The 25,124-nt window shown below is 45.5% G+C and overlaps 1 protein-coding gene across 1 annotated transcript in view; it reads left to right on the top strand.

The window, feature by feature from the left end:
* LOC144602185 (UPF0606 protein KIAA1549L-like) overlaps positions 1-25,124 on the top strand; it is a 145,100-nt gene that overhangs the window by 45,892 nt on the left and 74,084 nt on the right. The window contains exons 7-10 of the mRNA XM_078414921.1: positions 3,754-3,887; positions 10,459-10,627; positions 20,854-20,913; positions 23,005-23,156. Of these exons, the coding sequence (XP_078271047.1) occupies positions 3,754-3,887; positions 10,459-10,627; positions 20,854-20,913; positions 23,005-23,156 (515 nt within the window). The remainder of the gene's footprint in view (positions 1-3,753; positions 3,888-10,458; positions 10,628-20,853; positions 20,914-23,004; positions 23,157-25,124) is intronic.

Below are 25,124 nucleotides of genomic sequence, written 5' to 3' on the forward strand. Positions count from 1 at the left end.
ATGTGCTCTCCCCGTGACTCTGGCTTTTTCTCCGTGTGCACCAGTTTCCTCCCACACTCTAATGATGTATGTGGTTTGTAGGTTAATTGGCTTTGGTAAAAATTGTAAATTGTCCCTTGTGTGTAGGATAGTGCGAATGCATGGGGTGCTTGCTGGCCGGCGCGGACCATTTCAGTCTGAAGAAGGGTCCCTACTCGAAATGTCACCCATCCTTTTTCTCCAGAGATGCTGCCTGACCCGCTGAGTTACTCCAGCACTTGGTGTCTATCTTTGATATAAACCAGCATCGGCAGTTCCTTTTTACACAACCTACAAAGGTGCATGTCTTTGGAATGTGGGAGGAAACTGGAGCACCCTGAGAAACCCCACGCAGTCACAGGGTGGACGTGCAATCTGCATGCAGTTAACACCCCTAGTCTGAGTTGAACCTGGGCCCTTGGTGCTGTAAGACAGCAACTCTACCACAGCGCCACTGTGCCACCCCACAATATAAATAATTATTCTCCCCACATTCTCATCGAGTCCCCCGAGATTCTACCATTCATGTACACTCTAAGGGAAATTTATGGAGTTCAATTAACCTACCAAATCACACTATCCCTAAGGACTGACAAAGAGGAAAAATCCATTCTTGCTGTCGACCTTAGCAATAGGTTGTAAAGGCAGTGTTCTTCATGAATTATAGCTTCCCAATAACCCCCTCCCCCCCTCTGACTCAGTTGACGATAGCTGTTATTCACTCCAATTTATTCTGTGACTATTCTCTTCATAAGTGAAAGGAGCAGAATGAGGCCATTTTGCCCCATCCAGTCTACTCTGCCATTCAATCGTGGCTGATCTATCTCTCCTAACCCCATTCTCCTGCCTTCTCCCCATAACTCCTGACACCCATACTAATCAATAATCTATCAATCTCTCCCATAAAAATATACATCGACTTGGTCTCCGCACCCTCCTGTGGCAATGAATTCCTCAGATTCATCACCCTCTGACTAAAGAAATTCCTCCTCATCTCCTTCCTAAAGGAACGTCCTTTAATTCTGAGGCTATGACCTCTGGTCCTGGACTCTTCCACTCATGGTCATAGCGTGATACAGTGTGGAAACAGGCCCTTCGGCCCAACTTGCCCACACCTGCCACCAATGGAAACATGCTCTTCATATCCACTCTAGACAGGCCTTAAAAACAAGGATGACTTTTAAAGCAGAACAACTGTATTGCAAAGATATATATTTTTAATATTGCATTTATTGTATTTTAATACAATATTTCAAAACTTTGTATTTTTAAATGCAAAATATTTGTTTGTCATTTGTAAGAAAATGCAAATAGACAGTGATTTCAGAATAATTTAGTTCTTGCATGTGTACGAGGTGCAAATTTCTCACACTTAAAAGAAATGAATGAACCGTTTCATTGTCTATGGGGCAAATCATGAGTCCACAGTTTAATGCTCCTCTGCACTGGGACTAGAACAATAGAATTCTCACCAGCTGCAGCTTTACAGACACATTAATGCAACAGCAAATTTACAATAAATTATCAGTTCTGCTAGGTAAATCAGGGCAAGCCAAGAACATAGACTGTAGTTGAGACGTTCTAATCCAGGCAGCGTTCTGGTACTTAGTGCAATCTTGGCAGCGCATGGTCCATAGTGATTTGGTACTGTGCTAGGGTTGGAGTAAGGGTAGTGCAGGGTAGTTCAAGAACCTGATCGTTGATGTGAAGAATTGGGCCACAGTTTAAGCTGAAGGACAGGGCAGGCCTCCTTGGTTCTTCCTTGGCTGCCAGCTTGCATTGCCTGCTGAAGTGGGACTTGAATACCCCACCATAGATTCAGAGATGCTTCCACTGAGACAAGCTGACCTTCATTGTAAAACAACAACAACACGATGGCGTAGAGGTAGAGTTGCTGCCTTACAGCGCCAGAGATCCGGGTTCGATCCTGACTACGGGTGCTGTCTGTATGAGTTTGTACGTTCTCACCGTGACCTGCGTGGGTTTTCTCCGAGATCTCCGGTTTCCTTGGTGTGCTTATAAATGTAAAGAAATTGTCCCTAGTATGTGTAGGGTTGTGTTAATGTGTGGGGATCGCTGGTCGGTGCGGACTCAGTGGGCCAAAGGGCCTGCTTCTGCTCTATCTAATCTAAGCTAAACTAAAATGAAAAATCCAGCAGATGCTGAAAGACTGAAATAGAAGAGGAAAGCCTTGGAACATTTACCAGGAGAAGCAGAGAGAAAAAGTGATAACCTAGAAATAGATTAATGCTACTCCAAAAATAATGCTGCCACTCATTTCAAAATTGGGTTAATTCAGGAGAGCAAATTTGTCCTTCTGACCTTAAAGCTGTGCTCTCTCGTCCTTGAAGGAAGGACATAAAATGCTGGAGTAACTCAGCGGGTCAGACAATATCCCTGGAGAACATGGATAGGTGAAGTTTTGAGTCGGAAAGATTAGGCTGGCCTTCTGAAGTAGCTGTATCACTATACTTTACCTGTATCACTTAAAAAGGATATTTTGATGCATGCTCCTGATTAAAAAGCACAATGTCATACTTGCAAATCACAATATAACAGTCAAAGGAAGAGGGAGAAAAAGAAGGACCTGACCCAAAACATCACCTATCCATGTTCTCCACAGATGCTGCCTGACCCGCTGAGTTACTCCAGCATTTTGTGTCTATCAGGGAACCTCCCTGCCTGACGCCATCTGGTGCCAGCCTCGATTTGTCCTGATTTTTTCTTGCTTCCAGTACATCCCCCCCTCCCTTCCCCACAATCACTGAAGATGGGTCCCGACCCGAAACGCCACCTATCTATGTTCTCCACAGATGCTGCCTGACCCGCTGAGTTACTCCAGCACTCTGTGAAATGTCACCTATCCATGTTCTCCAGGGATGCTGCCTGACCCGCTGAGTTACTCCCGCACTCTGTGTCTTTCCCTGGCAAACCAGCATCTGCAGTTCCTAGTTTCCACCCTTTAGCCTTTGACATTTCCACCTTGAGACAGTGCGGAAACAGGCCCTTTGGCCACCAAGTCCACACCAACCAGCAGTCTCTGCATATTAACACATGGGACAATTGCTTTACATATATTTCAAGCCAATTAACCTACAAACCTGTACCTCTTTGGAGTGTGAACCTGTACATCTCTGAGAAAACACATACAGTCACGGGGAGAACGTACAAACTCCATACAGACAGCACCCGTAGCCAGGATTGAACCCGGGTCCCTGGCGCTGTGAATGTTGTAAGACAGCAACACTACCGCTGCGCCACTGTGCCTCCCTCTGATGAATACAGGCCAATAATCTTGCAGATTCTTCCATACTGAAACCCATCAGGATCCAAGGAGGCCTGTTCAAGGTTTCTAGGTGACAGTCTTAGAGCCAAACAGCATGGAAACAGGCCCTTCGGCCCGACTTGCCCATGCTGACCAAAGATAGGCACAAAATGCTGGCGTAACTCAACGGATCAGGTAGCATCTGTGGAGAAAAGGAAAAGGTGATGTTTCGGGGCGGGACCTTTCTTCAGATGCTGACCATGCTGAACAAGATGCCCCAGCTAAACTAGTCCCATATGCTGGCTTTTTTTCCCCCCATATCCCTCTAAGCCTTTCCTATCCATGTGCCTGTCAAATTGTCCATTCATTACAGTACAGTGGTGCAGTCCTTAACTCACTTTGCGAGTACTTTGCTGGCCTTCTTGACCATCGTTGATAATTCTCTCTCCCTCTCATTGTCTCTGACCCAGTGCTCCAGTTTGTCAGTACCACGGACATCATCAAATTCTGCAGCTTCGTGCAGACTATGGAGGCAAGACTACAGAGAGCATTCGAGGAGGCCGAGTCACGAGCCACCACTGCTAAAAGTAACTTAAGAGTTCAGGTAAAACTCTTTATATTGAAGGGGGGTGGGTTGGAATTTGTTGGTTGAGCTTTTCCCCTTCTTTTCAAAGGGGCAACGTGGCTTTAAGGCACTGGTCAGACCGCATGTGGAGTATTGCGAGCAGTTTTGGACCCTATTTCTGAGGAAGGATGTGCTGGCGTTGGAGAGGGTCCAGTGGAGGTTTACAAAAATGATCCCAGGAATGCGTGGGTTTGCCATGATGAGCGTTTGATGGCTCACTGGAGTTTAGAAGAACCTCATTGAAACTTTCCGATTAGTGAGCGGCCGGGATAGAGTGGATGTGGAGACGATGTTTCCACTAGTGGGAGAGTCTAGGACCAGAGGCCATTGTCTCAGAATAAAAATTCCTTTAGAAAGGAGATGAGGAGCAATTTCCTTAGTCAGAGGGTGGTGAAATCTGTGGAATTCAATGTTTGCGTGTGGATGCGTGTGTGTGCGTGTTTGTGTGTGTGCGTGGGGATGTGTGCTTGTGGATGCGTGTGTGTGTGTGTTTGCGTGTGTGCTTATGGATGTGTGTTTACATGTGTGCTTGTGGGTGCGTGTTTGTGTGTGTGTGTGTGCTTGTGGATGCGTGTGTGTTTGTGTGTGCTTGTGGATGTGTGTTTGTGTGTGTGTGTGTGGATGTGTTTGTGTGTGCTTGTGTATGCGTTTGTATGTGCTTGTGGATGCGTGTGTGTGCTTGTGGATGCGTGTGTGTGCTTGTGGATGCGTGTGTGTGCTTGTGGATGCGTGTGTGTGTTTGTGTGTGTGTGCTTGTGGATGCGTGCGTGTGTTTGTGTGTGTGTGCTTGCGTCGTACCCTTGTGCAAATGCAGCGGGAAGAAAATGTTGGAGTAACTTAATGTGTCATAGAAAACATAGAACATAGAAAAATAGATGCAGGAGTAGGCCGTTCGGCCCTTCGAGCCAGCACCGCCATTCAATATGATCAGGGCTGATCATCTAAAATCATCTAAAGCCATTCCTGCTTTTTCCCCATATCCTTTGATTCCATTAGCCCTAAGAGCTCTATCTAACTCTCTCTTGAAAACATCCAGTGAATTGGCCTCCACTGCCTTCTGTGCAGAGAATTTCACAGATTCACAACTCTCTGGGTGAAGTTTTTCCTCGTCTCAGTCCTAAATGGCCGACCCCTTATTCCTAAACTGTGACCCCTGGTTCTGGACTTCCCCAACATCGGGAACATTTTTCCTGCATCTAGCCTGTCCACTCCTTTAAGAAGTTTATATGTCTCTATAAGATCCCCTCTCATCCTTCTAAATTCCAGTGAACACATGCCCAGGCGACCCATTCTTTCATCATATATCAGTCCTGCCATCCCTGGAATTAACCTGGTGAACCTACGCTGCACTCCCTCAATAGCAATAATGTCCTTCCTCAAATTAGGAGACCAAAACTGCACACAATACTCCAGGTGCGGTCTCACCAGGTCCCTGTACAACTGCAGTAGGACCTCCTTGCTCCTAAACTCAAATCCTCTCGCATTGAAGGCCAACATGCCATTAGCTTTCTTCACTGTCTGCTGTACCTGCACACTTACTTTCAGTGACTGATGTACAAGCACACCCAGTCTCGTTGCACCTCCTCTTTTCCTAATCTGACACCATTCAGATAATAATCTGCCTTCCTGTTCTTGCTACCAAAGTGGATAACCTCACATTTATCCACATTATACTGCATCTGCCATGCATTTGCCCACTCGCCCAACCTATCCAAGTCACCCTGCAGCCTCATAGCATCCTCATCGCATCTCACACTGCCACCCAGCTTTGTATCATCCGCAAACTTGGAGATATCACATTTAATTCCGTTGTCTAAATCTTGGAGATGTCACATTTAATTCCCTCGTCTAATATATATTGTAAATAACTGGGGTCCCAGCACCGAGCCTTGCGGCAGCCCACTAATCACTGCCTGCCATTCTGAAAAGGACCTGTTAATTCCTATTTGCTTCCTGTCTGCCAACCAGTTCTCTATCCATGTCAATACCCTACCCTGGAGAAAATGGATAGGTACATTTCGGGTTATGCCTCTTTAGACAATGGATAGGTGACGTTTCGGGTCGGGATCTTTCTTTGGACAATGAATAGGTGACGTTTCGGGTCGGGACCTTTCTTCAGACAGATTGACAAGCTTGTGGATGCTTTGCCTTTTTCTTCCCGCTGCATTTGCTGCATTTTTCCCAATCTCAATGTCCCGTTGGATTATTTCATCTTCTGAGTAGCATCTCCCAGCTGCTTGGCTAGGAGCTCCATCAATCAAAGTCCTTGCTGTTGGAAGTGATATATGCTTGTATATAACGAGATGAAGACTGGAGGGAAATCTGTGATTCATTTTGGAACATAATTGGATGACATGGTTTGCATGATTGAAGCTTGTTCCTGACATACATTGGAATCTAGCAGCTTATTGATCCATTGGAATCTAGCAGCTTATTGATCCATTCACATACCAAAGCGATCACCCCGTACACCAGCACTATCCCACACAATACGGACAATTTACAATTTTTACTGAAGCCAATTAACCTACAAACCGGCACGTCTTTGGAGTGTGGGAGGAAGCCCGAGCACTGGGAGAAAATCCATGCAGTCACAGAGAGAAGGTGCAAACTCCGTACAGACAGCACCCATTGTCAGGATTGAACCCGGGTCTCTGGCGCCACAAGGCAGCAACTCTACCGCTGCGCCACCTCTTGAAACGTTGTAATCTATGATGTCACGCTCCTCAAGTCTGAGATTTGGCCTGTATATTGCTGCTGTTGCCAGGGTAACCAGTGCATCATTGGACTGAGGTAGACGCAATGCTCCATTTGGACAACACATCCTGTGGAACGCAGAGCTCTTCCAGTTTATAATGTCAGCCACTAATATTAATGGGTCTTGGTTACTGCTTGGCTTCAATACAAACCCGAAGCAAATGTCAAGTTTGACATTCTGACTCAGATTCCCGTGATTAGTCCAGTGGATTTATTGCAGGTCCTGCAGTGCTCTGAAGTCGCCCTTTCTCAGATCAATTTAAACTTGTGAGCAATTGAGTTCACCATGGCAATAGACCTCAGATTGGCCTTCTTTCAGATATCTAATCAATTCTCCGCCAATTCATCTCCTTTGTCAAACTGTAATTTGCTTGTTATTAATTTAATGCTTTGCAACCTCAAAGCATGACCATAGTTTACAAACATCCCTTTTAATTCCAAGGCTGCCAATGCCCTAATTCCCAAACTGGGCCTGATCTTTCATTCAGTTTAGTTTAGAGGTAGAGCATGGAAACAGGCACTTCGGCCCACCGAGTCCGCAACAACCAGCGATCCTCGCACATTAACACTATCGCACAATAGGGACAATTTAAAAAACATTTTATGCCAAGCCAATTAACCTGCACGTCTTTGGAGTGTGGGAGGAAACCGAAGTTCTTGGAGAAAACCCACGCGGTCACAGGGAGAACGTACAAACTTTGTACAGACAAGCACCGTAGCCAGAATCAAACCCGAGTCCCTGGCACTGAAAGCGCTGCAAGGCAGCAACTCTACCAATGTGCTGCCCATGGTTCCTGGTTGTCCTCTTGATGCCTTGTCCTAATTCATCCACCCAAGGCCCTCTTCATAAATGCTCCATGTTTGCCTTTTCACTGCTGTTATCAGGCAACCGAACTATCCTTGCTAACAACTGGAGAGCAGTCCTGAACTACTACCTACCTCATTGAAGACCCACGGACTATCTTTGATCAGGCTTTACTAGACTTTATTTTGTGCTGAATGTTATTCAAGTTATTCCCTTTACCATGTATTTGTACATTGTGGATGGCTTGATTGTGCTGGCATTGTCTTTCCGCTGACTGGTTAGCACACAACATAAGCTTTTCACTGTACCCCACAGCATAGAGTTGCTGCCTTACAGCGCCAGAGATCTGGGTCCGATCCTGACTATGGGTGCTGTCTGTGCGGAGTTTGTCCGTTTTCCCTGTGAATGTGTGGGTTTTCTCTGGGTGCTATGGTTACCATCCACATTCCAAAGATGTACAGGTTTTTAGGTTAATTAGCTTTGGTAAAAATTGTAAATTGTGTGTAGGATTGGGCTGGGGTACGGAGATCGTTGGTTGGTACGGACTCAAGGGGCCTGTTTCACACTATCTCCAAACTAAACTAAACTGATTTGCAGTTAGCTATTTTGCTTTTTCTTAAAGGGTTGTGAGCCGGTCCTTGGATGAGGGTGATCTGTGAGTTCCGGAGAGACGAGCAATTCATTGCCGAGACCTAAAGGTTTTTAATGAGATCCCACTTGTGTTTCAGGTCCATTAGTTCAGGTTTGACGCAGTGCCTGAGGACCTTTACTTCCCTTAGAACCTTCGTGTTCAACAACCGCATTTTATCTTCACTGCGCAGGTTTTACAATATTCTGAACAAATCTCTTCCTGTAAATGAGTGATGCCCATCTAGCTATTTGCATATATAATGTACCATTCAGTATGTGTTGTGTGTTTGGTTACATGTGAGAGAAAGCTGGGAAAGTGTGTTGGCAGGAGAGAGGGTGTGTGTGTGTGTGAGAGAATGTGAGTGTGAGAATCTGTGAGCGTGTGTGTGAGAGTCTGTGAGTGTGTCAGAGTGAGGGAGAATGTGAGTGTGAGAGAGTCTGAGTGTGTTTGTGTGAGGGAGAGTTTGAGTGTGTGAGAAAGAGAGAGGGTGTGGGAGAGAGTGCGAGAGAATGTGTGTGTGAGATAATCTGAGTGAAAGTCTGAGTGTGTGTGTGAGTCTGTGTGAGTGTGAGAGAGAGGGTGTGTGTGTGTGTGTGTGTGAGAATGAATGTGTGAGTCTCAGTGAAAGTATGAGAGAGAGAGGTTGTGTGTGAGAGTGTGAGATTTCTGAGATTCACCACCGTCTAAAGAAATTCCTCCTCATCTCCTTCCTAAAGGAACGTCCTTCAATTCTGAGGCTGTGACCTCAGGTCCTAGACTCTCCCACAGTGTGCGTTTGTGTCTGTGAGTGTGCGCACGGTGTTTGTGTGTGTGTTTGTGAATGTGTGTGTGTGCACGGTGTGTGTGTGTATGTGTATGTGCATATGCGGTGTGTGTTTCTACATGTTTGCATTATGTCGGACAACAGAGTTATGGAGTGAGCCGACTTCTAAAAATGTAACATTGCCTCAGGTACATCCACAGACATTTTGCCAAGGTTAGGTATGAAAGACTTGACATGCAGATGGTAAGTGCACAACGTTGCAAGTAATATTGGGCGGAGGGTGCATGCTTATTTTTTATTCTCTCATGAGATCTCCACATTCAATATCCAACACGAACTGCATGTGGAAAAATGCTGGTCTCAGCAGTGACCAGCACATCCTACGGGAAAATGAATTAACAACACAAGGTTTTACACCTGCTTATTGCTAAATTTACTCCTTAAAATATATTAAAGTCTGCATAAATATTTTGACTTGTCTGCCCATGGATTCAGACGTCTGTAAAATTCCAGGTTCTTTCACAAACTTATGCAGTTTTTGTGGGTACACATTGTTTAAAGGCTTTGTATCATTTGGGGGATGTACTGTGTGGTGTTATTTAAAGGGGCTCAGCATGGGAGCAGGAAGGTACAGAAGGGGTGGCCTGGTGGCGTGGTGGTAGCATTGGCAACGGAGTTTGGGGTTGGGGTGCGGGTGGTTAGATGGTGGCAGTTGTTTTTTCCCCAGACTGTTTTTTCCTGAGCCAACTTTTTTTTAATGCTTGTTAATTTCCAAAGTAATATTTAAGTGGTTATCTTGTTGCCGACGGTAATGTGTTATAACAAATTCAAGGTGCATAATGCAAAAGTGTTCCCTAATTAATCAATTGCATTGTATACAATCCAAATAGAGTCATAGAGCTTGGAAACAGGCCCTTCGGCCCAACTTGCCCATGCTGACCAATATGCCGCCTCTACACAAGACCCACCTGCCTACTTTTGCCCCATATCCCTCTAATCCTACCCTATCCACGTACCTATCTAATTGTTTCTTAAACACTGCGATAGTACCTGCCTCAACTCCCTCCTCTGGCATCTTGTTCCATACACCCACTACCCTTTGTGTAAAATATTACCCCTCAGGTTCCCATTAAATCTTTCCCCCTCATCTTAAGCCTTTGTCGTCTGGTTCTCGATCCCCCTACTTTGTGCGTTTACTCAATCTTTTAGAGTTTAGTTTAGAGATGCAGCGCGGAAACATGCCCTTCGGCCCACTGTGTCCGCGCCGACCAGCGATCCCCGCACATTAACACCTTCCTCCCCACACCAGGGACAATTTACATTTATACCAAGCCAATTAACTTGCAAACCCGTAACGTCTTCAGAATGGGGGAGGAAATCAAAAATCTGGGGGGAAACCCACCCAGGTCACGGGGAGAATGTATAAACTCCGTACAGGCAGCACCTGTAGTCAGGATGGAACCCCGGGTTTCTGGTGCTGTTGGGCAGCAACTCTACCGTGCTGCCCTATTCCGAAATTATGAAAACACTTGTTACAGCACAATTAGCTGCAGTCTGAAGGAGGTGAATTCCTGTGCAACTTGTTCTCCTGTAGATATTGAACACGTCGGTGCTGGACAGATCCACAGCTGTCACCATGGTGTACATGGTGAGGAATCGGAGCATGCTACTCAATGGTACAACAGCCAGCAGCCTATTGCATCACCTGACCCCCGCTGAGCTGGGGTACTACCTCGCCTACCCGCCCCTGACGCTGGCTGAACGTAAGTAACTTCTCCCATCTGCCGTTTCATTTGGTGTTTGAACCTGCAATCTGAGGTGGACCAAGCATCTCTACCAACGATTTGGCTGGAGGGTGCAAGGTATCACAATGGTGGGTCGTTCATGGGATACAAAGGGCCTTCAAGAGGATACGGACAAGCTGAGTGAGTGGGCATGAGGGAGCATAATGTGGAAACATGTGGGTCATCCATGTCAGTGCACAAAATAAAACAGCATGGTGTTTGTTAAATGGTGCAAGCTTGGTCTGGTATAGATAGGTATTGGCTTATTAGCGTCATGTTTACCAGGTGAGAAGCTTTGTTTGTGTATCATGCAGTTAAACCACAATGTGTACGTTACGTTTCAATACGATATGATAGAACTTTATTTATCTCCGGAGGGAAATTAATCAGCCAACCGTCATAAAACACAAGATCCATCAAACATGAAATTAAAGTGACGAGTGGAAAGGGTTGTGAATGCGCAAAGATTGGGATGGGGAGATGTACGAGTACGATCGAGCCAATCTTCAGTACAACAGGTAATACAAAGTGAAAAATACCACTTTGCAGAATACAGTGTTTAGTTTATTGTCACAGATACCGAGATACAGTGAAAAGCTTTTGTTGTGTGCTAACCGGTCAGTGGAAAGACAGGATTACAATCGAGCCATCCACAGATACATGATAAGGGAATAGTGTTTAGTGCAAATGAAGCCAGTAAAGTCTGCTCAGAGATATATAGTAGTTATTTACAGTTATAGAGAAAGTGCAATTGTTTTTTTGAGTGCAAGGGGTGAAATAAGGTAGGTTGGAAGATGGATACTATGGCCTGGTTTATGGGGGAACCATTCAGTAGTCTGATAACAGCGGGGAGGAAGCTGTTCCTGAATCTGGTGATCAGTGCTTTCAAGCATCTGCACCTTCTGCCTGATGGGAGAGGAGAGGAGGGAACTCACCCAGGGTATGATTGGCCATTGGTTTTGTTGGCTGCTTTCCTGAGGCAGCGTGATGTGCAGTGTTAATGTTCAAAGGAACCTGGTGTGCTTTTGCACAACATTTCTGAAGGTAGGTCCAGCAAGTTGAGACTGGAGGGCAATGGGCAGAAGATGTTGAGGGTTTGAATGTATGGCAGAGATGGCTGAATGTATTGCAGAGATGGCTGAATGTATGGCAGAGATGGCTGAATGTATTGCAGAGATGGCTGAATGTATGGCAGAGATGGCTGAATGTATGGCAGAGATGGCTGAATGTATTGCAGAGATGGCTGAATGTATGGCAGAGATGGCTGGCGGGTTTGTTTGTTTGACCTATTACTGCGCCGAAGTCAGGGGTCAAGTCAAGAGTGTTTTTTAATTGTGTGTACCAGCAAATCAACAATGAAATTCTTATTTGCTGCAGCTTTGCAGACTCTTTCAAGCAAAGGCACGACAAATAAGCATACAGCAGTCAATAGTATGGTAAATTAATAATCAATAATACAGGGTGGCGTAGCGGTAGAGCTACTGTCTTTCAGCGCCAGAGACCTAGGATTGGTCCTGACTACGAGTGCTTGTCTGTACGTTCTCCCTGTGGCCGGCGTGGGTTTTCTCTGAGATCTTCGGTTTCCTCCCATATACCAAAGACGTCGAGGTTTGTAGGTTAATCGGCTTGGTGTAAAAGTACAATTGTCCCTAGTGTGTGAGGGTAGTGTTAATGTGCTGGGATCGCTGCACAGTGTGGACTCGGGGCTGAAGGGCTTGTTTCTGCACTATATACCTCAAAACTAAACTAAACTAAACTAAACATGGTAAACAGACCAAATAATGCAAAACTGAAGTACTTAGTGCAACCAAAATCAAAATCCATGGCAGATCGTTGCTGAGGTAGACAATAGACAATAGGTGCAGGAGGAGGTAGGGTTGTGGTTAGGGATGTGCAGTGAGTTTAAGAACATAATGGTTGCTGAGAAGAAGCTGTTATTCAACCTGAAGGTCAATGTTTTCAAGTTGTGTGGGAAGGAACTGCAGATGCTGGTTTAAAGTGAAGATGGACACAAAATGCTGGAGTAACTCAGCGGGACAGGCAGCATCTCTGAAGAGAAGGAATGGATGTCGTCTCGACCCGAAACGTCACCCATTCCTTCTCTGCAAAGATGCTGCCTGTCCCGCTGAGTTACTCCACCTTTTTGTGTCTAACGTTCTCAAGCTTGTTTGTCTGCACCTTCACAGTGAAGAAAACGCTTCATTACAGCAGCAAATGCACTGGGAGAAAATACAAATTTCCAAGCTCATTATTATATTCCCCTGAATGTAACTGACAATGTATTAAGAACTAATTGAAACTAATAGTACCTGGTGGTGTTGGCAGCTTGAAAGTTTTGGATGTGCAAGCCTGCAGTTTACAGAGGCATTCGTACAAAGTATCTTATCAGGATGCATCACAGCTTGGTTTGGCAACAGCTCTGCCCAATGTGGATGTAGCCCAGTCCATCACACGGACCCATCCTCCCCACCATCGACTCTGGCTACACCACTCCACCTTGGGAAGGCAGCCAACATAATCTTGGAATTTTTTCACCCTGGTCATTCCCTCTTCTCCTTTTTCCCATCTTGATACGATACCAAAAATCATGGACCATCAGAGTCCAGATCAGCTTATCCAGAGATCAGCATCTTTCCCACTGTTGTCAGACTACTGAACCATCCTCCCATAGTCCAGATCTTCCCATCTACTTCATTGTGATCCTTGGATTTTACTCCGTAACTGTTACACTATAACACTGCACGGTGGCGCAGCAGTAGAGTTGCTGCCTTAGAGCTTTCAGCATCAGAGACCCGGGTTCGATCCTGACTACGGTTGCTGTCTGTACGGAGTTAGACGAAGGGATTAAAAGTACCATTAGCAAATTTGCAGATGATACTAAGTTGGGGGGTAGTGTGAATTGTGAGGAAGATGCAATAAGGCTGCAGGGTGACCTGGACAGGTTGTGTGAGTGGGCGGATACATGGCAGATGCAGTTTAATGTAGATAAGTGTGAGGTTATTCACTTTGGAAGTAAGAATAGAAAGGCAGATTATTATCTGAATGGTGTCAAGTTAGGAGGAGGGGGAGTTCAACGAGATCTGGGTGTCCTAGTGCATCAGTCAATGAAAGGAAGCATGCAGGTTCAGCAGGCAGTGAAGAAAGCCAATGGAATGTTGGCCTTCGTAACAAGAGGAGTTGAGTATAGGAGCAAAGAGGTCCTTCTACAGATGTACCGGGCCCTGGTGAGACCGCACCTGGAGTACTGTGTGCAGTTTTGGTCTCCAAATTTGAGGAAGGATATTCTTGCTATGGAGGGCGTGCAGCGTAGGTTCACTAGATTAATTCCCGGAATGGCGGGACTGTCGTATGTTGAAAGGCTGGAGCGATTGGGCTTGTATACACTGGAATTTAGAAGGATGAGGGGGGATCTTATTGAAACATATAAGATAATTAGGGGATTGGACACATTAGAGGCAGATAACATGTTCCCAATGTTGGGGGAGTCCAGAACAAGGGGCCACAGTTTGAGAATAAGGGGTAGGCCATTTAGAACGGAGATGAGGAAGAACTTTTTCAGTCAGAGGGTGGTGAAGGTGTGGAATTCTCTGCCTCAGAAGGCAGTGGAGGCCAGTTCGTTGGATGCTTTCAAGAGAGAGCTGGATAGAGCTCTTAAGGATAGCGGAGTGAGGGGGTATGGGGAGAAGGCAGGAACGGGGTACTGATTGATAGTGATCAGCCATGATCGCATTGAATGGCGGTGCTGGCTCGAAGGGCTGAATGGCCTACTCCTGCACCTATTGTCTATTGTCTATTGTCTATTGTCCCCGTGACCTGCGTGGGTTTTCTCCGAGATCTTCAGTTTCCTCCCACACTCTAAAGACATACAGGTTTGTAGGTAAATTGGCTTGGTATAAATGTAAAAATTGTCCCTTGTGTGCGTAGGGTAGTGTTAATGTGCGGGGATCGCTGGTCGGCGCTGACCCGGTGGGCCGAAGGGCCTGTTTCCGCGCTGTATCTCTAAACTGTATCTCTAAACTGTAACACTACGTTCTGATCTGTAGTATTTTTCTCTCTGCGCTACCCTCTGTAGCTAGCGTATGACTTACACATGGTATGGTTTGACTCACACATGGTATGGTTTGACTGGATAGCGGGTCAAACAAAGTGTTTCACTATATCTCGGCACAGGCAGTGACTATTGCAGCATTTAAAAAGCAATTAGGCAGGTACATGGATAGGATGGGTTTAGAGGGATATGGGCCAAACACAAGCAAGTGGGACTAGTGTGGATGGGACATGTTGGTCGGTGTGGACGAGTTGAGCCGAAAGGCCTGTTTCCACACTGTATCACTCTGACTCCATGTGCCAATAATAAGCCAATACCAATAGATCACTAAGACATTGTTTCACAGGAGATGTGTATAATAATAATAATAATAAACATTTATTTTTTATAGCGCTTTTCCAAATGCTCAAAGACGCTTTACAAAAACAGTCAAGACATAAAAACAAACAGACAAACTATCCTGACGGAGAAGCGGCAAACAAATAGCGCCAGCGTCCTCTCACGTCAGGGTCCAGCAGTAGACAATAAAGAACACAAGACACACAATTACAATTTTTAACACAAACAGCCATCACAGTGATTGCTCCAGGCACACCCTCACTGTGATGGAAGGCAAAGAAAAGTCTTATCTCCTCCTCATTCTTCTCCCGTGGTGCCACGAGGTGATCGAGGCTCCCGACTTTTGAAGCCCCCACCGGGCGATGGAAAGTCCCAGGGCCGAGCCGAGCAGGCCGATGAAGGTCCTGAGCCCTCACCGGGCGATGGAAAGTGCCGCGGCCAGGTCACGCAGGGCGATGAAGGGCCTGCGAGCGGGTCAATCAAACCTCGCGCTTCGGGGTGGTCGAAGCTGCTACGGCTGGAGCTCCCGAAAGCCGGTCGCCAGCCAGGGACCTGCGAACTCCCGATGTTGCGGTCTGCAGGGCCCACGGCCGAAGCCTCCGAGATGGTAAGTCCAGGCCCTGCGACCGGAATCTTCAAGGTCGATCCCAGCTGGAGGCCGCCGACTCCACGGTGTTAGGCCATAGCACGAACGGAGACACAACACGGTAAAGGTCGCATCTCCGTTGAGGAGGAGATTAGAAATAAAGGTTTCCCACCACCCCCCCCCCCCCCACTCCCCACATATACAGAGTTAAAAATAAATCAAAAAAAACATTTAAACGATAACAAAGACAAAAACAAAAAAAAGACAGAGACTGCCGGTGAGCCTCAGCTACTCTCAAGGAATCTGAACAGACATTCTTGATTAAGTAATATATTCAAGGTTTCTTAAAGTTTTGGAAATGTAGACACCCATCTGATTTTTCCACATTTATTTCCAGAGAAAAAAACCATCTTGCAATTCCTGAGACATTTTGCACAGTGTCCCAAATAATGTACAGGCACCAGCAAATAAACTATTCTAAAAACTGTTTGTAGTTATAATGATGGAAACAGCAGTCAATCAGTACATAGGAAGCTTCCATGATCAGTAATACAGTATAGACGTAAAATCCTGGTGTAACTCAGTGGGTCAGGCAGCATCTCTGGAGTTAGTTTAGTTTAGTTTATTGTCACGTGTACTGAGATATAGTGAAAAGCTTTTGTTACGTGCTAACCAGTCAGTGGAAAGACACGACATGATCTCAATTGTGCCATCTCCACTGTACAGATACATGATAAAGGGAATAGGAGTTAGGAGGGAGAGAATGGGGTTAGGAGGGAGAGATATGATTGAATGGCAGAGTAGACTTGATGGGCCAAATGGCCCAATTCTGCTCCTGTCACTTGTGATCTTATGAATAACGTGCATGGAGTTTTAATAGAGTGGAGTGATTGAAATGTGTGATTACGGATGCACTTCTGTGGCTGGCACACACAGAGTCGCCCGAGATGGGCACCGTGTCGGTTCATATCTGAACCCTTCTTCAGACCCAGAACATCACCTATTCCTTTCCTCCAGAGATGCTGCCTGACCAACTGAGTTACTCCAGCACTTCGGTAAAGAAATTCAGCATCTGCAGTTCCTTCCTACACATAAGATTCAGCATGTGTTTTGCTCGGGATTCCAGCATCTGCAGTCTTTAGTGTTTGCAAAGTCCCCAGAGTGTTACTGTGGCATGAAACAAAGACTGAAAGCATGGACCCTAATGAGATATATATAATGATAATTTAAATCTGCTGGTGAAATGAGTTATACAATATAAAGTTAATCATTCATGAAAGAATTATTTTATGTTTTGGGTAGCAGAAGGTCTCAGTGTTGTCACTTTTCAAGCCCTGTTGACTATTTTTGATGGAATGAATTTAAAGCAGTAATTGAGTTATGTTAACTGAATATTAAATCCCTGTTCATGCATGCAAATCGAAAATGAGGAAGTGAGGACAAAGGTAGTTAAAATGCTAATGAACTTCCCTACATGTTTCTTCCTTTTGCAATCAATTTTTTAAATATGAATGCTTGAGGTTTTGGGTGGCCGGGAAGGCAAGGATCTGTTCTACACAGCTACTTGCCCTTGGAAAGTTGGCAATAATTCTCATTCTGACTGCAAACACAGGGAAAGGTAGGCTCACTAGCACAGAAACCCTGTGAACGAGCAGCTTGCAAAGAGCTAGAGATGCAAAGAACTGCAGATTCTGGAACCTTGAGCAAAACACAAAGTGCTGGAGGAACTCAGCAGGTCAGGCAGCATCTACGGAGGAAATGTACAGTGATATTCCAGGTCAGAAGATCAGAAGACATAGGAGAACAATTAGGCCATTTGGCCCATCGAGTCTGTTTCTCCATTCAATCATGGCTGATCTATTTTTCCTGCCTGCTCCCCGTAACCTTTGACACCCTTGTTAATCAAGAAGGGGAGGGACTCTTCTTCAAACTGATTGTGGTATGGGGGGAAAAAGCTGGGAAAGAGAGTTTGGATCAAGCCTGGCAAGTGATAGGTGGAGGAAGGATGGCCTCCACTTGGTTTACACCGGAGATAGACACAAAAAAGCTGGAGTAACTCGGTGAACCAGGCAACATCTCTGGAGAAAAGGAGTAGGTGACGTTTCGGGTCGAGACCCTTCTTCAGACTGAGTCAGGGGAGAGGGCAACGAGAGATATGAAAAGGTACATACAACAAATGAATGAAAGGTATGCATAAGGACACATCAAAGCCAGCAATGATGGTCAAGGAAAGGTGGAGCCCACAATGGTCTTGGGATTGGTTAGATATTGTCACATGTACTGAGGTACAGTGCAAGGCTTTTGTTCCGTGCTATCCAGTTAAATCAGATAATACTCTACGAGTACAATCAGGCCATCCACAAGTATAACAGGTAGAGGAGGAGAAAGTAGTGCAGAATATAGTTTACAGCATTGTCGCAGAATAGTTCCTGAGAAAAAGTCCAATGTTCACAATGAGGTGGGTTGGAGGATTGTGACTGTACCCCAGTTCATGGAAGGATCATTCAGTAGTCCGGTAACAAAGGGGAAGAAGTTGTTCATGACTCTGGTCGTGCTTTCAAGCTTTTATATCTTCTGCTGACAGGAGAGGAGAAGAGGGAATAACTGGGGTGGAAAAGCTCCTTGATTATATTGGCCGCTTTCTCTGGGCAGCATGAAGTGTAGATGGAGTCAATGGTGGGGGGATCTGGCCTGTGTGATGGACTGGGCTATATCCATAAATCTTGGTTTAGTTTAGAGGGACAGCGTGGAAACAGGCCCTTCATCCCACCGAATCCACACAGACCATTGATCGCCATGTACTAATTCTATGTCCTGCATAGCAGGGGCAATTTATAGAAGCCAATTAACCGACAAACCTGTACGTCTTTGGAATGTGGGATGAAACAGGAGCACCCGGAGAAAGCCCACGTGGCCATAGGGAGAACGTGCAAACTCCGCAAAAACAGCATCTGTCGTGAGGATCGAACCCTGGTCTCTGGTGCTGTAAGGCAGCAAATCTACCGCTGCACCACTATGTCACCCTATTTGACCAACAGCTGAAGCCTGGTATTTTAACAGGGAGTCCCTACTTTCTGCATCAACTGAGGGTATGGGGCGATCTTATTGAGGTGTACAAAATCATGAGGGGAGTAGATAGTTTGAACGCACAGATTATTGTTCCTACAGTAGGGTAATCAAGAACTAGAAGGCATAGGTTTAAGGCGAGAAGGGAAAATTAAATAAGATACCGAGGGGCAATTTCTTCCACACTGAGGGTGGTGGGTGGATGGAATGAGCTGTCAGAGGAAGTAATTGGGCAGGTACAACAATAACATTGAAAATACATCTGGACAGGTATATGGATAGAAAAGGTTTAGAGAGATATAGGCCAAATGTGGGCAGATGGGATTAGTTTAGATGAGGCATGTTGGTCCGCATGGAGAAGTTGGGCCGAAGGGCCTGTACCAGGTTGTGTGACTCTATGGCTGATGCAGAACATTGATTGAAGTTATACTCCATTTCTTTGTTCTCTGTATTAATTCTCCAACCTTGTTCTCTGGAGATTCTCCTATCTATCTTTGTTACCTTATTCCTATTTGTATATCCATCAATTCTTTTACGGTTTGTTTTGAAGTTACACACACGTTTTATATCAAAATCAATTTTATCTTTTCTTATGATCTTTTCTGTCTTTCGCTGTATGATCATAAAATGTTCCCAGTCTCTGGTCGACCACAACTGTTGCTACTCCGCCTACCCTGGTCTCCAATCTGACATCATCCTCGACCTCTTGGTAAACCGTGAATTGTGCACCTTTCCCATGGAATTTCCCACTCCAATTGGGATAAATTCCTGCTTTGTGTTAACACTTGCTGGTTTCAATAGTATGGGAATGGGGAAAAGTTTGGGCAAAAGAGTCGAGAGAGTTTAATCATCGTAAGCACCGACAATGGAACAATGAAATTCTTTCTTGCAGCATTGTGATGGGGTTGTAAATAAAATACACATGGATAATGTATAATAAGCAAAAGTTAAATAAATAAATAATCACCAAAAATACCCCAAAGTGTTTAATGCAACTCAAGGCAGTTCATAGTTGAGGTTAGTGTTGTGCAGTGTTCAACAGCCTGCTGTTTAGTTTAGCTTCCGCCCTTCGGCCCACCGAGCCCATACCAACCAGGGATCCCCGCACATTAACACAAGCCTACACACACTAGGGACAATGTACACTTATACCAAATTTTATCCCAAACAAATTAACCTACAAACCTGTGCGGCTTTGGGCCGTAGGAGGAAACTGAAAATCTCGGAGAAGACCCACACGATCTGTGGGGGGATCGAACAAACTCCGTACAGGCAGCACCCGTAGTCAGGATGGAACCCGGGTCTCTGGCACTGCAAGCGCTGTAATGCAGCAACTCTACCGCTGCACCACTGCAGTCCCAGTTGTTGGGAAGAAGCTGTTCTTGAACCTGGTGGTCATGGTTTTCAGACTCCTGCACATTCTTCCTGATGGTAGCAGTGAAATACTACTATCAGGAAGAAGGTGAACTCATTTTGCATGACTCCAGGCTACCATAGAAATGAGATTCTGCTCAGGATAGTATCATTAGGTCTTGCAACCAGGGTTGTTTTCATAATCCACGCCTGGATTTTATGATCCATGTAAAAATCTACGCTCTTGAGGATCAATGTCCTGCATTCAAGTTCAGAATAAAGGGCTGGCCAATTAGGACTGAGATGGGGGAAATGTCTTCACGGGCGAAGAGCCTGTGGAAATGTCAACCCCAGACCTGGGAAGTTCTATTGAATTCATTCAAGACACAGATAGATTTCTGGAGATTTGTGGAATCAAGGGATTGGGGGAAAGTGTAGGAAACTGGTGCTGAGGTAGAAGAGTCATGATCTTGATGAAAGGTAGAATGGGATCAATGGACCGAATGGCCAGCATCTGCTCCTAGTTGTTATGCAACTGGTGATGAAACGCCAGTGCGTTTTGTTTCGATATCCTGCATCTGCAGTCTGCTTTTGATTTCCAAGGCAAATTTCATAACTTATTGATGATTCTATGGACAACTATTGTCACTGCCTCAAATGCATAATTTTTCATGTCCAGGCTGAGGTTTGGTGTTGATGCAATTTCCATCCATTTGCTGGCAAAAACAGAGTACTTTTAAAAAATATTTTATGAGAAGGTTTTGATGCATCGTTTACACTGCAAATTTACTGTTTGATTTATTGCCCTTCCAGCTCTGGAATACGATAATCTGGACACCTCACCAGCGACAGAGAAATATTGGGTTGTCACAGGTTTGTAAATTGCACTGCGTGTAAATCTATTGTGAAGTAATACACTATGTAGCGAAACCACTCATGGGGGTCAGGCAGCATCTGTGGAGGGAAAGGATAGGCAATGTTTCGGACTCGAGGTTGTACATTATCTGTTGTAATTGCTCAGGCTGTAAGGCCTGTGTGGGGTTTTGACACTTTAGCTGAGAAAATGTTTGGCACTGTTCATAGGTTCAGAAGCCACAGGAGCAGAATTAGGCCATTCAGCCCATTGAGTCTACTCCGCCATTCAATCATGGCTGATCGATCTTTCCCTCTCAACCCCATTCTCCTGTCTTCTCCTCGTATCCTTTTGACACCTTTACTAATCAAGAACCTGTCAATCTCTGCTTTGAAAAGAGAGAGTGCAGCAAAGATTCATGTTCCAGAGATGTCAAGATTTTCATACGAGGAAAGATTGTACTCCTTATAGTTTTGAAGAATGAGGGAAGGCTTTGATGAACGTTGTGTAATTGTTAACCATGTTGGAAAAGGTTAAGGAAGCAGCTCTTAGACTCAATGGAGTTTGAAAGATCGTATAGATTCTGATGGGGTGTTTAGAGCGACTGTATAGATTCTGTATAGATCGTATAGATTCTGATGGGGTGTTTAGAGCGACTGCTTCCTCAGGCTCCGGAATGGTCTAGAATTAGAGCACACGTTTCAGATTAAGAGGTGAATGTTTAGGACTGAAATAAGGAGAAATGTAGTTCCTTCTTGTGATCTGTTTTGATAACCCCGCCTTTAAGCTGGAAAGGGTGCGGAGAAAATTTATGAGGATGTTGCCAGGACTCGAGGAGCTGAGCTACAGGGAGAGGTTTGGCAGACGAGGACTTTATTCCTTGGAGAGCAGGAGGCTGAGGCTGATCTTATCGAGGTGTGTCATCTATGAGGGGATAGGTAGGATGAATGCAGGGCAGGAGAATCAAGAACTAGAGGTCATCGGTTTAAGGTGAGAGGGGAAAGATTTAATAGGAACCTGAGTGGCAGCTTTTTCACATGGATGGGACATGGAACGAGCTGCCAAAGGAGGTAATTGAGGCAGGTTATATAATGACATTTAAATGACATTTGACGATTACATGGATAGGAAAGGGCTATGGGCCAAATGTGGGCTTGGGTGGAACATCTTGCTCAGCATGAACAAGTTAGGTTGAGGGACTCTATGACTATGGCTGATTGTATCTTCTGTGCCGCAGGACTATGTCTTTAGCTGATCGTGTCTTTCAGATTCTCGAGCAGTCATTGAGCCTGTTTAAGGCTGGTTGGTAGATCAGAAGATTCAGGGTTTTGCAGGTAAGGCAGGAGAATGGTATAAAGCTAGATCAGCCTTGATTGTGCCAAATGGTGGAGCAGGCTCAAGGGGCTGAATAGCCTCCTCCTGCTCCTAGTTTTGTACCGCGCTTCCCATCCGGTGAAGAAACGCGGACAACAGGGTCGGTCTGGAAATCTGTCAGCTCGTGCCCGACATAGGCATGGGGAAAGATGCGCAGCAGTGGTTGATCGTAAGGTCGACCTTTTTACACCATAGGTGGTGGTGTGTGGAACGAGCTGCCGGGGGAGGTGGTGGGGCAGGTACTATCGTAACGTTTAAGAGGCATTTGCACATTTGTGGGTGGTACGGTGGCGCAGTGGTAGAGTTGCTGCCTTACAGCACCAGAGACTCGGGTCTCCTGGCTACGAGCGTTGTCAGTATGGAGTTTGTACGTTCTCCCCGTGACCTGCATGGTTTTCCCCGGGAGTTCCGGTTTTCTCTCACGCTCCAAAAACGTACAAGTTTGGCCAAATTGTAAAATGGCCCTAGTGTGTGTTGGGCGGTTTCAATGTGCGGGGATCGCTGTTCAACGTGGGGTCCGCTGCTTCCTTGCTGTATCTCTAAACTAAACGACAGGAACATGGATAGGTAAGGATTAGAGGGTCATGGGCCAAGCGCGGGCAGGTGGGACTAGTATAGATGGGCATATTGGTCGGCGTGGGCAAGTTGAGCCCAGGGGCCTGTTTCTATGCTGCATGACTCTGCCTCTAAGGTTGTGCATTGTCATCCTAATGCCTTGTGCCTCCTCTGCCAAGCAGTTATCCAGGGCGTTGACAACACGTCGCTGGGCGAGAGGTACCAGCGCTTCGCCAGCCTCATGGAGCAGCGGCTGTCCAACCTGTTTGTGGCTGCCCAGCAACACGGGCGACGGTTCCGCCGAGCCTCAACGATCGGAGCCTACACCGTGCAGGTCAGGCCACGGCACCAAAATCCCCCCATCCCTCCCCTCTCCACCCCTTGCCATCCATTCTCATTGATCATCCGCTTGTCACAGCACTGAAGGAGGCCACTCAGCCCATTGACGTAATACTAACCCCTTACAGAGCAACTCAGTCGGTCCCATTCACTATTTGCGAGCATATGGGCACAAAAGGCAACAGGTGAAGTGTTGGTCAATGAGAGTAGTAAGGACACTAGATGTCCAATATGGACATAGTGGGCCGAAGGGCCTGTTTCTGTGCTCTATGGCTCTCTGTCTCTGATTCCTTTCTGTAGCCTCCAAAATTGGTGCATCTGGAACTTTTACTTAAACCACCAAATGCCTCATAGTCAATGTTTTAATCCAGTGGGACACAAAATGCTGGAGTAACTCAGCGGGTCAGGCAGCATCTGTGGAGAACATGGATAGGTGACGTTTCACAGAGTGCTGGAGTAACTCAGCGGGTCAGGCAGCATCTGTGGAGAACATGGATAGGTGATGTTTCAGGTTGGGACTTGTCATTAGACCCAGTGGGTAGGAAGGAACTGCAGATGCTGGTTTAAATCGAAGGTAGACACAAAATGCTGGAGTAACTCAGCGGGACGTTTCAGGTTGAGACCCTTCCATTGTGCGGTAGGGTTAGGGTTCTTTGTGTCAAATGACCTGTTGCATTCTGTGTAATTGCCCTGCAGTCTTGCTTTTAGAGTCTGAAGAACGGTCGAAGGAGGATGGCCGCTTTGCACAACACACAGGGCTCTCTAAACCTGGGACTCTTACGAGCCTGGAAATTCTTGAGACCCTAGCGAGCCTGGAAATTCGCAGGGGTAACTCAGCAGGTCAGGCAGCATCTCAGGAGAGACAGGATGGGTGACGTTTAGGATTGAGACCCTTCTTCAGAAGAAGGGTCCCTACCTGAAAAGGTTCTCTCCTGAGATGCTGCCTGACCCGCTGAGTTACTCCAGCATTTTGTGTCTACCTTCACTTTGACCCAACATCTGCAGTTATTGTCCCACACTGGAAATTTGCATATCACTGTCTCTTGGTACATTGGTACATGTGACAATAAAAGACCTTTGAAATCCATCCTCTCCTCCCAATGCTGCTGCAACATCAAAACACCCTACTGCCTCCGAGATACTCGGAGCTGGGGCAGTAATCTGCTACGCATTGCAACACAGAGAAGAGATGGTTAATAAACTTTGTTTCTGTCTAAGGAGCTAGCCTTTAGCACTTTTTTTTTTCACTTAGGTTTTTTATTGATTTTTCACAGAGATATATTCAAAACAGTACAACACCGTCAACATAAATAAAATAAAATAAGAAAAAAAAAACCCAAAAAAACTTAGAATAAGACAGTGTGGTACAAATAAAAAAGAAAAAAGTAACAATGATTGGTTATCTGGAGATATTTCAATATTCGCACAAACATACCATCTAGTTCTATATAACACAATCTTCCAATATCTAGCTAGGCATTTATCTAGTTGGTGTCATGGCTCAAATAAACGATCCATTTTTCCCAGATCTCCTCAAATGAATTCTCCTTGACTCTCAAGAGTTATGTCAGTTTCTCCAAAGTAAAGATGTCTCGAACAATTTGTTGCCATTGTTTCTGTTTTGGACTTTTTTCATTAAGCCACTGCCTGGTAATGGCCTTCTTACTTGCTGCAAGTAAAACTTTAAACCTTTGGCACATTTAATGTAGGATCAATGCGGTAAGAATTCTGTGGCACAAAGCGAGGACCTTCAGCCCATCATGTCGATGCTAGCCCCTGGAAAGGATCATTCGATTAGACCCCAATTGCCTCTCTTGCAAATGTTTCTTCCTTTCACTACTGATTCATTTAATACCCTCTCAGAGAATTATAATGGAATGTGATTTCAGTATCTATGACTGATGGTGTCAGTAAAAGGTAACCTTGAAGTGAGAAGATTGTGGTTTAAAGAAACCTCATCCAG

The sequence above is a fragment of the Rhinoraja longicauda genome, chromosome 18 (genome assembly GCF_053455715.1).
Source record: "Rhinoraja longicauda isolate Sanriku21f chromosome 18, sRhiLon1.1, whole genome shotgun sequence".
NCBI lineage: Eukaryota > Metazoa > Chordata > Chondrichthyes > Rajiformes > Arhynchobatidae > Rhinoraja > Rhinoraja longicauda.